The 14,353-nt window shown below is 41.6% G+C and overlaps 1 protein-coding gene across 2 annotated transcripts in view; it reads right to left on the bottom strand.

Moving 5' to 3' along the window:
• Positions 1–2,437: 2,437 nt before the first annotated feature.
• Positions 2,438–14,353, bottom strand: part of CYSLTR1 (cysteinyl leukotriene receptor 1) — a 75,025-nt gene continuing 63,109 nt past the window's right edge. For both annotated transcript variants that reach the window (XM_069746889.1, XM_069746890.1), the window contains exon 3: positions 2,438–6,011. In XM_069746889.1, the coding sequence (XP_069602990.1) occupies positions 4,965–6,011 (1,047 nt within the window). In that variant the 3' untranslated portion in view covers positions 2,438–4,964. The remainder of the gene's footprint in view (positions 6,012–14,353) is intronic.

Below are 14,353 nucleotides of genomic sequence, written 5' to 3'. Positions count from 1 at the left end.
ACTTTGTGGGCAGAGTTAGCGCAACTTGTACAACCCCCAAAGAATGGTATAAATTTCCAAATGAGCCTTGGCAGAAAAAAATATTCCCCATCCCTACTTTAAAGGTATATATACTTATATTACTAATGCTACTGAGAAAAAGCAGGAAGTGGGAATAACAATAAAGGACATGGAAGGCTTCTACTGTTGATTAAACGTTGGTGGTTCTGAAACGTCTGGCATGAGAGAAAAGAGTCATTTTGAATGTGATGCAAGTGGTGTTTGTTTCTATTCTATGATTACATGAAATTTCCTGCCTTTGTTTGCGTGGCATTTTCCTATGACACCAAATCCCGTGTGATCATCCAAATGAGCCTTACATATGGCGCGTCTCTTCACAACGTCAGACGAGCACCGGACAAGATGATCATTTGCGGCAGTGAAATCTTTAGTTGGTGTCAGACAGGAAAGGAACAAAGGAGACAATTCCTGGCTGGACTTCAGAATATGTAGAAACCCTCCCCCAAAAGTATGCCACAAACATACAGATGATGCTCCTTGCTCACTTTTTTAATGCCCCCTTACAAATGCTTGTAAGGCTATGCTCAAACGTTGCGTTTTTGCTGCGTTTTTTTATGCAAATTTTGCACTGCTAGAAAAAGCTATGAGATTTCAGAAATCTCATGCACAAATTGTTTTTTTTTTTTCCTGATTTGAAAAACTGCTGCAATTTTGCAAACTGGGGCTATCGACAGGACACCCCAAACAGGAGACTACACACATGGGTAAGCGCAACACATGATCTGTGGCTTAGTTACATTTGCACTTTATGGGCAGGTTGCAATATGGGTAGGTGTTAGGAAGGACAGGGTAGATTTTCACTAATGGGTAACTGGCTATTCAGCCTAAGATTACTGTTTTCCTTCCTACCCCAGTATACATATATTTTACACAGACCTGCGATTGCACCCTTACAATTTATTACTTGTGTATCTCCATGCTGGTGTGCCTTTTAGTCATTCACCTTATCCTCAATATTGGTATTATCTGATGTTTCACTTTTTTGTCTTTGTACTTTGTTAATAAAATGTATATGTTTCATATGAAATTGATGATGTTGCGCATTGTTTTTCTGGGGCATTATGCTCTTGATTGTTTATAGGTATATATGCATTTTTTGCAAACTGCAGCATGTCACTTTCTTTCAGCATTTTTTCACCCATAGAAAGCAATTGAAAAGTGCAAAAAACACAGGTATAAGGATTTGTTGCGTTTTTGGTTCAAATTGTCTCTTCAGATAGGAAGAGGACTAGAACTCTAGCGCCACCTATTGGAAGTAGCCATCCTAACAGTCAATGTCGTCCCTTTAACGAGCCTTGACAGCATACATTTCTATACAACTGTCACACTCGGGTCCCCAGAGCCACCGGTCTATCTAAACATTGCTTTGCGATCATTGTATGAGTTATACGGCCATCTGATTGTTTTCTAAGCCTTGCAAAATTGTAATAAGTATAGTAGGGACATAAATGTGTCTCCTGAGGCATAACAAGGTCACGTGATCCATGTGGCCAATCAGCGGCCACTTCACTTTCCACGCCTTTGGACGTATCACATATATCCAGAGGAGGTGAGAGAGCAGCTGCCCCGGGAGAGACAGTGCCGACACTGCTGGAATGGATCTGGCACCCTAAGTATTATTATTATACTGGGGGCAAACATATAGATTGACAAGTGGTTGTCTGTGTAGAGGACAACCCCTTTAACCACCCCTGATAAGCAGATTGCAGTCAAATATTAGTTTCCGACTTCACTCTTAGGGCACAGTCAGGCAGCCGTATAACACAGACGATGGTAGCATTGCTATCCTTGAACTGGCCGGCGGCACTCCTGACCTGAGTGTAGCAGCATGTATTTCTATGTAGCTGTCACACTCGGGTCAGGAGAGCCGCCTGCTAGTCTGCACTGCAATGCGATCATTGTCTGTATTATTCGCCAGTCTATCTACGCCCTTTACTTCCCTAACAGTGATTCATGCTGGATGTGAGCTCGTTCCATCTAGGGTACTGTTGTCTTTACTATCTCTCATGTTTCAGCACATGTATTCCTTTACCATTTTATCCTGCGTCTATTCCCATTGCAATCGCTGCCTATTTTGTCTGCCCTCCCTGAGACTATACATGCTTTGTTCCCTCTTTGCACTCCAATCTGCTGTGTATAACAATCTACCACCTTTCCGATCCTGCAGACTAAACTAGTGAGGTGACTGGTTTTTCAACAGCAAAACGGTAAAAAGATTTGTAATCAAAACTATTTGAAAAGTTGCTGAATTTTGTATTCAGAATGAAAGCAATTAAAATAAAATAAGGGCAAAAAGGTGTACATTGTCTTTACCTTATCTTTGTATCCTCCAGGAGGTGGAGAAGGTGGCAGATGCAAATATATTTCAGACATTGCGTTCTATAGTATATATCTTTATTGTAATTTATTTTCGACAAGGAAGAAAAAAAAATACAGTCATAATAGTATATTTCTTTTGGTCAAAAAACAACCGGCATGATACAATTATGCTCCTGGCACAAATATATTACATTTTGCAACATCTATTAAAGCAATACTGTTCAGTAGTGGGATAAGGCACATAAGTACAATGGGGATAGTACAGATTTGGGAGGACAATATTCTCCTAACTCTTTGGTGGATGTAGGAATTATGTTGATTGGGAATTAAATTGTCAAAAATCTCTCTTCTCCCTTTCATTGGAGGTTGAGCTGAGCTTAAACCACTAGATAAAATGCTGACAATTAAGCAAATTAATTTTAATTGATGGAAATTAAACATTTTGTACAGCTTAGTTGTTTTTTAATATAAACAGCTACCACTAGGTGGATCAGATAACCTTACTGCAATGAACCCCATTATAGCTCCCTCTAGTGGTCACATAAAATAACCATAATCTTTCAATTTACCTTTGTATTTATGCAGGGGATTTTGAGCTTTAGATCAGAAAAGCCTATATCTGACCTCTACAAAGATATATAAAGTAATTAAATCAGCATAAAACTACTTTCGGATAACCGTGATATTTCAAGTGCTGATTAATATCAATATAAATATACATTAAAGTGGTAAAATTTGAAAAAGATATTATACAACTCTTCTTTTAAATTACTAAAAAAAATAAATACAAAAATAGTAAAAAGGAAATGGCATAAAAAAGCTGCAAATACCAGATACCCTGTTATATTCTGTATATAAGAACAAGATCTGGCTGCAATTGGGATCCCTAGAGAACGTTTCAATTCGTGACCTGTAACAAAGCAGCTGGGCAGTGCCAAGGTCTCACGGACCAGCCTTTGCCAAGGTTAGGTGAAATAAATGCTTATAAATAATTTTCATTGAAATCAAATACAATATTCACAGATTCTTCTATGCAAAAAAACATGTATTTATTCATTAAAGTGGAGAGTACCTGGACTAAACCGTTACCCAGAGCGAATGATCAGCAGTCCTGCTGCCGCCAATGTGTGAAATTAAGATTTTATAAAGGTGAGCTGATAGAGTTAATGGGAAATATATTTTTGACTATCAAGAAGGAAGGGAGGAGCATATTGAGAAAATAAGTAGAGTGAGATACAGACAGATCCTGCTGCAGCTTTTTGGTAAATGCTCATCAAATCCCAATGCTGGATTCCCAGCTAACCGCTATATAATGTCCATCAAACATTCGCAAGACAAACACGGGGGAACACTTATCTTGAGTAGACTCAGAGAGATAACACAGACGTCCTCCAGCAAAACCAAAGAGGAAGATAGCCGACTGCTATAGCTCCAAGCCTCAACAGGGGAAAATGGAAATATCACCGGCGATTCCCAGCAGCAGGCTGGGAGTCTATAAACACCCAGGTCCACGTGTGTCAATTAGAGCTGGAGAAAGGTTAACACTGAGTCAAAGAGTCAGAAGGGTTAAGAAGGTGTCTGCAGAACCAAACACAGAGACCATCTGCAGCTAGATGCAGTGAGACTATCTGCAGCTTCTGGCATACCCGTGACAGTTTTACATGACCATATTGCTTTGCACACATATCAATGCTGATATCCTTATTATAACTGTCATTAAAATGTGATTTTACATTTATCCTCCTTAGTCTGTAGTCATTATGATCTACATATACATGAAACATATTGCATTTACAGTTTTGCAGTGGTTTCCTAATACATGGAACGAATTGGAAATCAGCAGTGAAAATGTCCTTGAGTATAACTGCCAAGATTTGAGACCTTTTACCATACTTCTGTTTTCCATGATAAACAAAGAAATTAACAGTAACACTAAGAAAGTTTTCACATCTTCTCAAAGTCTGTTTGCTTCTTTGAAGTCACTTGAAGAATTAAGTGAATTTACTATGTCTTGAGAAACATTCCATAGGAAAAGCATAACAATTTAAGCAAATGTCTCTGCCAAACGCAAACACACACAACATTGCTGTAAAGTCTTACATCTTTGGTGAAAAGTAAAAGTGGTCCAATGGCCCATCTTTGGCTAAGTGACCCAAGTGCAATATCTTTAAGTTGTACCCAAGAGAAGGTAAATATACAATAACACAAAGTTTTCAAAAATGGGCCAATGAAGACCAAGATCTTATTTCAGAAAGTATTTAGAGTAAATCATCCACAGACATAGTTTCTTAAGCTTATTCATTTGATAGTCTACCAGGAAATCAACAGTTGAAAGAATTTACAACGGCGCAAATCTAGAAAATAGTGAGCTTGAATCATGGAAGGTTCCTTCTTCGCTAGGGCGGAAAACACTTCCGTCGCCTCATGGATGAATCTACATATGGTTCTTTTGCCGAGATGTGGCAGTCCTTTGTGAAGTGCTTATGTTTATTCATTAATCCAACTTGACTCCATTTATTTCAATTTTTGGTAATCGGAAGCAAGGACCATCATGTTGATCTGGTAATGTAAGATTGACACAGGATCTAACTTTCACTACTGTCCTGCTTCTCCAAGGCAGGAAAGATTTCAGATTTGTCATGTGAGCTTCCCGACTTTTTCCTTTTATTGTCTTGGGCCATACTTGAAACAGACTGCTTCCTTAAAGTTGAGAGCCTCCTTCGAAAGTTTTCTCCTGAGAAAAAGTAGAGCATTGGATCAAAGCAGCAATTAGAGGCTGCAAGGGCCAACGTTATCACTACCTTCTTCTGCTCCCATAAGGTCTCATTGCAGTCCTTATTCTTGCTTACTGTGTGAAGGTGTATTGCCCGCTGGATATGATATGGCATGAAGCTTAAGAAGAACACGGCCATGACTATGATAATCATGCGAATGGCCTTCTTTCTGGAATTCTGCTGTTTTGTCATAGAGTTCTTTAGCAAGGTCTTTATAATCATGGTGTAGCACACCAATATTACAATGAATGGTAATATGAAGCCAATGATGAAGGCAATGTAGTTGAGAATGAGCACCATTTTTTTTTTACCTTCGGAAGGTGGTGGCTCAAAACACTTGGTTGCATTGGTTTTTGAGTCTACATATGACCCAGACATTAAAAATGGTGAACTTGTTAGAGTGACAAAGAGCCATATTCCTACACAAGCCCACTTTGCTCTCCGTATAGACACAAATTTGAGATTTTTAACTGGGAAGACTATTGCCAAAAAGCGTGTGATGCTCATTGCTGTCAGAATGAAAATGCTGCAGTACAAGTTCACGTAGAAGACGTAAGAACTGATTCGACAAAGGAATCCACCAAAGTACCAGTTTCCTTTGCTGACGTAATAGACCACTCTCAATGGAAGGGTGCAGATGAACAGCAGATCAGAGATGGCGAGGTTCAGCATGTAGATATGGAACGCCGTTCTCTGTCTGTAGGTTTTTATCAGGACAACTAAAGCAAAGCTATTGCCGACGAGGCCAAATACTGTAAACATTGAATAAGCGGTAGAGTAGACCTTGTTACGGAAATCATCAATGCTGCAGGATGATGCATCATAACTTGGAGTTGTGGTATTCCACATATCAGGTATCTAGAAAAACAAAAACAAAAAAAGAACATAAGCAATAAGCAGAGGTCCGTAAGACTGGGGTTTGTAGGGAGGAGCCTGGATGGTTTTTAGGAGAGGGGTATAACAGGATGGGGAGATGGTATAAAAATAAGGAAACTTTGGGAACAGGGCAATCCTAGTATAGGAGTGGCAAGTTAGAAGTCTCATCCTACCCCTCATGTGATAATTCCATTTCTCTGTATTGAAGCTGTATGGGTGGCACACGGGCTTGGTACTATTTGGGTATCGGCAACTTTGGCATTTGGGGGTCCTTTCAGCTATTTTAGTGGTTAACTTAGTAGTAATGGAATAATCTCGCTTATGACTCCTTTAGTTCAATGTCAATTTTGGTTGATTTGAGGAAATTGGTGGCTTTGGACAGTGTGGTGTGCAAGTGGTAATACCAATTGTCAATTCTGATAAAGAACAGGTTAAATATTAGAATTTGGAATATTCAATGTAATATCATTCTACATTAGAGATGGCCAGAATAAGTAAGAAAATGAATTAAAAATTCCCTTCAGTTCCCCAACTACACTTACAGCTTTTCAGTGACACGCCTTTCACGGGCTGGGTTAGTCCCTGTATGATATGCACAGTGACAGCGCACTCTGTTGGCTGCTCAGATCAGCAGTATTGAGCCGGCAACAGAGCACCTTGTCAGAATACCCGCTGTGCAGAGACCACGGACTTCAATTATGGGAGCGGTGCTGGCCTCTGCATGCTGGGTATCCTGACAACGCGCTCTGTTGCCGGCTTATTGCTGCTGATCTCAGTCGATAACAGTGAACACGCTGTCATTGTGCCCACCGCTTGGTGTACAGGTACTAGGTCAGCCCCTGAAACAAGCATCACTGTTGATTCTTTGTTTCAGAGAGGGGGCAGGGACTGTGGCAGTGATCAAAGTCTTTGTCCCCTGATGGCACTTCGTTTTGAGAGTCCCAGCATGCAATGGGATTCTCAAGTGAAGTGTTATCAAAAAGAAATTAGGAAGTAAAAAAAGAGAGAAAAGTATATTAGAAAATAGTTTCAATAGTTTAGATTATGGCATCAAATATATAAGTATTAAGGATGAAAATTCATTGGGATTGCGGTCCACCGTTTTAAGGTATTTAAAAGACCACCATCACTAAAAAATAAGCTATTGTTTAAATCAGGTTTTGTGTTACATAGTAATATAGTTATTAAGGTTGAAGGAAGACTTTAAGTCCATCTAGTTCAACCCATAGCCTAACCTAACATGCCCTAACATGTTGATCCAGAGGAAGGCAAAAAAAAAACATGTGGCAAAGAGTAAGCTCCACATTGGGGAAAAAAATTCCTTCCCGACTCCACATACGGCAATCAGACTAGTCCCCTGGATCAACGCCCTATCAAGGAATCTAGTGTATATACCCTGCAACATTATACTTTTCAGGAGAGGCATCCAGTCCCCTCTTAAATTTAAGTAATGAATCACTCATTACAACATCATACGGCAGAGAGTTCCATAGTCTCACTGCTCTTACAGTAAAGAATCCACGTCTGTGATTAAAAAGATCATCAGAAAGGTCTTTGTACTGTCCCCTCATATATTTATACATTAAAATAAGATCACCCCTTAGCCTTCGTTTTTCCAAACTAAATAGCCCCAAGTGTAATATCTTTGTATTGCAGACCCCCAGTCCTATAATAAACTTGGTCGCTCTACTCTGCACCCGCTCTAGTTCAGCTATGTCTTTCTTATACACCGGAGACCAGAACTGTACACAGTATTCTACGTGTGGTTGAACTAGTGACTTGCATAGAGGTAAAATTATGTTCTCCTCATGAGCATCTATGCCTCTTTTAATGCATCCCATTATTTTATTTGCCTTTGTAACAGTTGCCTGACACTGGCCCCTGAATATGAGTTTGTCATCCACCCATACACCCAGGTCTTTTTCATTGACGGTTTTGCCCAGAGTTTTAGAATTAAGCGCATAGTTATACATCTTATTACTTCTACCCAAGTGCATGACCTTACATTTATCCCCATTAAAACTCATTTGCCATTTATCAGCCCAAGCTTCTAGTTTACATAAATCATCCTGTAATATAAAATTGTCCTCCCCAGTATTGATTACCCTGCAGAGTTTAGTGTCATCTGCAAATATTGAAATTTTACTCTGAATGCCCCCTACAAGGTCATTAATAAATATGTTAAAAAGAAGAGGGCCCAATACTGACCCCTGTGGTACCCCACTGCTAACCGCTACCCAGTCCGAGTGTGCTCCATTAATAACCACCCTTTGTTTCCTATCCCTGAGCCAGCTCTTAACCCACTTGCACATATTTTCCCCATCCCCATTATTCTCATTTTATGTATCAACCTTTTGTGTGGCACCGTATCAAAAACTTTTGAAAAGTCCATATACACTACGTCCACTGGGCTCCCTTGGTCCAGTCCGGAACTTACCTCTTCGTAGAAATTGATCAGATTAGTCTGACAGGAACGGTCCCTGATACTGGGTCATGAGGTTATTCCCCTTCAGATACTCCAGCATAGTATCCCTTAGAATGTCCTCCAGGATTTTACCCACAGTAGACGTTAAGCTTACTGGCCTATAATTACCGAGTTCAGTTTTTGTCCCCTTTTTGAATATTGGCACCACATTTGCTATACGCCAGTCCTGTGGTACAGACCCTGTTATTATGGAGATAAAAATAATGGTCTATCAATGACTGTACTTAATTCCTGCAGTACTCGAGGGTGTATCCCATCCGGGCCCGGAGATTTGTCAATTTTAGTGATTTTTAGACGCCGCGGCACTTCCTGCTGGGTTAAGCAGGTGACACTTAATAGGGACTTTGTGTTATCACTGATCATTTTGTCCACCATGGAATTTTCTTGTGTAAATACTGATGAAAAAAAGTCATTTAGCATATTGGCTTTTTCCTCATCCTCATCCACCATTTCACCCAGACTATTTTTAAGGGGGCCAAAACTATCATTTTTTAGTTTCTTGCTATTTACGTAGTTAAAGAATATTTTGGGATTATTTTTACTGTCTCTGGCAATGAGTCTCTCTGTCTCAATCTTTGCTGCCTTGATTTGCTTTTAACAGAATTTATTTAATTTTTTGTATTTATTTAATGCCTCCTCACTACCTACTTCCTTTAATTCTCTAAATGCTTTCTTTTTGTCACTTATTGCGCCCCTTACAGCTCTATTTAGCCATATTGGTTTCCTCCTATTTCTAGTATGTTTATTCCCATACGGTATATACTGTGCACAGGTCCTATCCAGGATGCTAATAAACGTCTCCCATTTTCTTTGTGTATTTTTATGTCTCAGGATAATTGCACCAAGATCCTCTCTCATCCGTTGGAAATTTGCCCTCCTGAAGTTAAGTGTCCGTGTAACCCCTCTACTACACATCTTATTAAAGGATACATGAAAACTTATTATTTTGTGATCGCTATTTCCCAAGTGACCCCCAACCCTTATATTTGATATGCGGTCTGGCCTGTTGGCTAATATTAGGTCTAGCAGTGCCCCCCTCCTTGTTGGGTCCTGAACCAGTTGTGAAAGGTAATTGTCTCTCATAGTTGTCAAAAACCGATTACCTTTGCTGGAACTGCAGGTTTGTTCCCCAATCTATTTCAGGGTAGTTGAAGTCCCCCATAATAATGACTTCTCCTTGAGTCACTGCTTCATCTATTTGCTTTATGAGGATATTCTCCGTTGCTTCCATTATTTTTGGAGACTTATAACAAACCCCTATCAGTAATTTATTATTTCCCCCCCTCCCCTTATCTCCACCCACAGGGACTCTACATTTTCATTCGATTTACCTATATTATCACGCAGGATGGGTTTTAAGGATGATTTTACATTTAATAATAATAATAATCTTTATTTTTATATAGCGCTAACATATTACGCAGCGCTTTACAGTTTGCACACATTATCATCGCTGTCCCCGATGGGGCTCACAATCTAAATTCCCTATCAGTATGTCTTTGGAATGTGGGAGGAAACCGGAGTGCCCGGAGGAAACCCACGCAAACACGGAGAGAACATACAAACTCTTTGCAGATGTTGTCCAAGGTGGGATTAGAACCCAGGACTCCAGCGCTGCAAGGCTGCTGTGCTAACCACTGCGCCACCGTGCTGCCCAGACACACCCCTCCCCCTCGCTTATCTGTACGGTCATTTCTGAACAGACTATAACCCTGCAAGTTAACAGCCCAGTCATGGCTCTTGTCCAGCCATGTTTCAGATATTCCCACCATGTCATAATTATGCTCCAACAACTTAATTCTAATTCGTCCATTTTGTTGGTGAGGCTTCTGGCATTAGTATACATACATTTTATGTATCTCTCTACACCTCTATTCTGTCTTAAATTATTAATTGTTCTAACCCCACCCCCCATGCCACCGCCACCCCCAACTTCCTTATTTGTGCCCAGGTCTCTGTCTGCACTATCTTCCCCTCCTATAAAATGAATACCCTCCCCCCATTCCCTATTTTAAACACTCCTCCAACCTTCTAGCCATTTTCTCCCCCAGCACAGCTGCACCTTCCTGGGGTGCAGCCCGTCCCTAGTGTAGAGCCTGTAGCCAACTGAGAAGTCTGCCCAGTTCTCCAGGAACCCAAACCCCTCCTTCCTACACCAATTCTTGAGCCACTTATTAACCTCCCTAATCTCCCGTTGCCTCTCTGGTGTGGCACTTGGTACAGGCAGTATTCCGGAAAATACCACGTTGGAGGTCCTTGATTTCAACTTGCAGCTTAATTCCCTAAAATCGTTTTTAAGGACCTTCCACCTACCTCTAACTTTGTTATTTATGCCAATGTGCACCATGACCGCTGGGTCCTCACCAGCCCCTCCCAGTAATCTGTCAACTCGATCAGCGATGTGTCGGACTCGATCGCCAGGTAGGCAGCACACCGTTCGACGATCCCTGTCTTTGTGACAGATTGCCCTATCTGTTCCCCTAATAATTGAGTCCCCCACTACCAGCACCTGTCTGGCCTGCCCTGCTCTCCTATTTCCCTCCTTACTGTAGCAGTCACTCCTCTGGCTTTCAGAGGACATGCCTGGCTGCAGCAGTGCTACCCCTGTACTGGCACCCCCCTCATCTGCCAACTTAGCAAACTTATTGGGGTGTGAGATGTCAGGACTAGCCTCCCTGGCACTCTTCCCTCTACCCGGCCTTCTGTCACCCAGCTTGCTACTTCATCGTCCTGCAGCTCCATCCTACCATCCCCCCCTCATCTATCCCATTGAGCGTCTGCTCCGTGAGCAGAAGACTCCTTTCCATATTGTCAATGGATCTCAGTGTTGCCAGCTGCACATTTAGATTCAGAATCTGGGATTCCAAATGCACAACGTGCTCACATCTCGCACAGCAGTATGCTCCCTCGACCAGCTGATCAAGGACTGCATACATGTGGCAAGATGTGCACTGGATGGCATTAACAAGAGTGGAGCACATTTCCTAATGGGGATTTCACTAGACAGAAAAGTTAGATAAAAAATAAATGCAAAGTATCAATAAAACACAGAGCAATTCAGTAATTCCTCCCTTGGAAACTCCCTGAATCCAAAGTCACTGAATCTCAAGTCACACTTACCGCCGTTCACACTTACACTCAGGTCACACTCAGCTCGTTCACACTCGCTATGCTGAAGATTTAAAGAGTTTTTTTTTCTTTCCCCTCAGCAGCAATCCACCTTGCTGTTCAATGCACTTCCAAAAATGTATTTCTTAAAAATTGTTTTCAACTTTTTCACATCACAATATTTATTAAAAAACAAAATGAGTAATCTTGCTATGTTTACATTGGCCACTTGAGCCATTTTAGATTTATAATTCCTGTCCTTTCAGGAACAGTTTTCAGCAGATTAATTATCAGCAGTTGACCACTGCCTCCTACTACAGATCCTTTGGCATCAAAGACCTCTACCTATCCTGGATCTCCTCATACCTTTCCAACCGCACATTCAGTGTCTCCCACTCCCACACTACCTCCTCATCCCACCCTCTCTCTGTTGGAGTCCCCCAAGGCTCTGTTCTAGGACCCCTACTCTTCTCAATCTATACACTTAGCCTGGGACAACTCATAAAGTCCCATGGTTCCCATTACCACCTTTATGCTGATGACACTCAGATCTACCTTTCTGGCCCAGATGTCACCCCTCTGCTGTCCAGAATCCCAGAGCGTCTATCAGCCATAACCTCCTTCTCCTCTCGCTTCCTCAAACTCAATGTGGACAAATCTGAACTCATCATCTTTCCTCCATCTCATAGATTTTCCATACCTATCTATCGTAATTAAGGACATCACGCTTTCCCCTGTACCGGAAGTCCGCTGCCTTGGAGTAACCCTTGACTCTGCCCTGTCCTTAAAACCGCACATCCAAGCTCTTTCCACCTTCTGTCGCCTCCAGCTCAAAAATATCCGTCCTTTCCTCAACCGTCAAACTACTAAAATGCTTGTGCATGCCCTCATCATCTCTCGCCTTGACTACTGCAACATCCTTTTCTGTGGCCTCCCTGGTAACACCCTTGCACCTCTCTAGTCCATCTTTAACTCTGCTGCCCGACTAATTAATCTCTCTCCTCGCTACTCCTCCACTTCCCCCCTCTGCAAATCTCTTCACTGGCTCCCATTCCCTCAGTGTATCCAGTTCAAATTACTAATACTGACCTACAAAGCCATCCATAACCTATCTCCTCCATATATCTCCGAACTAATCTCCCCATATCTTCCCTCACGTAATCTCCGGTCCTCCCAAGACCTCCTTCTCTCCTTCTCACTTATCTGCTTCTCACCCAACCGCCTCCAAGACTTCTCCAGAATATCCTCCATCCTCTGGAATTCTTTGCCCCAACACGTCCGACTATGAACCACATTCAGATGCTTCAGACGGAACCTGAAAACCCACCTCATCAGGAAAGCTTACAGCCTGTACTGACCCCGCTGCCTCCTCACCCCTACCGAAGCTACCGCCTCACCAACAGCAGAGCTCCTGCAACCCTCAACCTATTGTCTCCATCCCCACCTTCCTGTAGAATGTAAGCTCACAAGGGCAGTGTCCTCGCCCCTCTGTATCAGTCTGTAATTGTTAGTTTGCTTACTGTAAGTGATATCTGTAACTTGTATGTAACCCCTTCTCATATACAGCACCATGGAATCAATGGTGCTATATAAATAAATAATAATAATAATAATCAGCAGAGGCAGGATAACAATGAGACACCTCTACACAGCCGATAAAGCTAGAAAAGCCCCAGTGATCAATGTAAAAATTGTAGAGTTCTATTTAATATTTTTAATACAGATTGTGATATGGCACAAAAATATTCCCAAAAATTAAAAAATAAACACATTTCATGCAAAAACTTCATTTAAACAATAGGTCTTTTTTTATGATAGTTCGCCTATAAGGCTGCCGTCACTCTAGCAGTATTTGGTCAGTATTTTACATCAGTATTTGTAAGCCAAAACCAGGAGTGGAACAATCAGAGGAAAAGTCTAACAGAAACATATGCACCACTTCTGCATTTATCACCCACTCCTGGTTTTGGCTTAGAAATACTGATGTAAAATACTGACCAAACACTGCTAGTGTGATGGCAGCCTAAGAGTTGACATCCATATTATTATTTTGTTCTACTGCCTGGCTTGGAGGTTGATGGAGAGAGGTGTTGGTGTTGTAGGTTTATATACAGAGATTGGTGTCTGCAGTTTTGGTTGCATATTAAACCTGTTTTCCTTCCTAAGTTTATTCCTTCTCTTCCCTTCTCTGTGTTCCTCTGTGGTTGTGTGAGCATTTGGTGAGTTTGAATCGTTTAGTTACCTTGTCTGTTTACCCTGTTGTTTGTTGTATTATTACACGGGTGCGGTCCACCTCCTTTGGGGGGAGAGAGGGCCACTCATAGGGCCTGCACAGGAGACAGGGATACGCTGGCGGCTCAGGCCTCCTAACCATCATAGGTACCCCCGAGATAAGGGAAAGCCAGGGCCTCATTAAAGTGGTAGGGTCAGGTGCAGGTCCCAGTATGCCGTCCTGCCTCTTTAATGCCACTTACGGCGTGACAAGATAACAGTCTTTACTGGCAGAGGTGTAAGGCCTCTTTTCCACTTGTGAGAAAAACGGACGAGTGCAATCTGATAAAAAATCATATCGTATATCGGATTGCACTCGGACCAATGTTATTCAATAGGTGACATTCCATTTGCGATTTTTTTCTCAGCTGAAATCGGACTGAGAAAAAAATCACAGCATGCTGCATATTGCTGCGAGTCTTGGACGAGACTCGCCAATGCAAGTCAATGGGTGCGAGAA

This window comes from Ranitomeya imitator, chromosome 2, assembly GCF_032444005.1.
Source record: "Ranitomeya imitator isolate aRanImi1 chromosome 2, aRanImi1.pri, whole genome shotgun sequence".
In the NCBI taxonomy this organism is placed as follows: Eukaryota; Metazoa; Chordata; class Amphibia; order Anura; family Dendrobatidae; genus Ranitomeya; species Ranitomeya imitator.
This window is presented reverse-complemented; position numbering and strand designations above follow the sequence as displayed.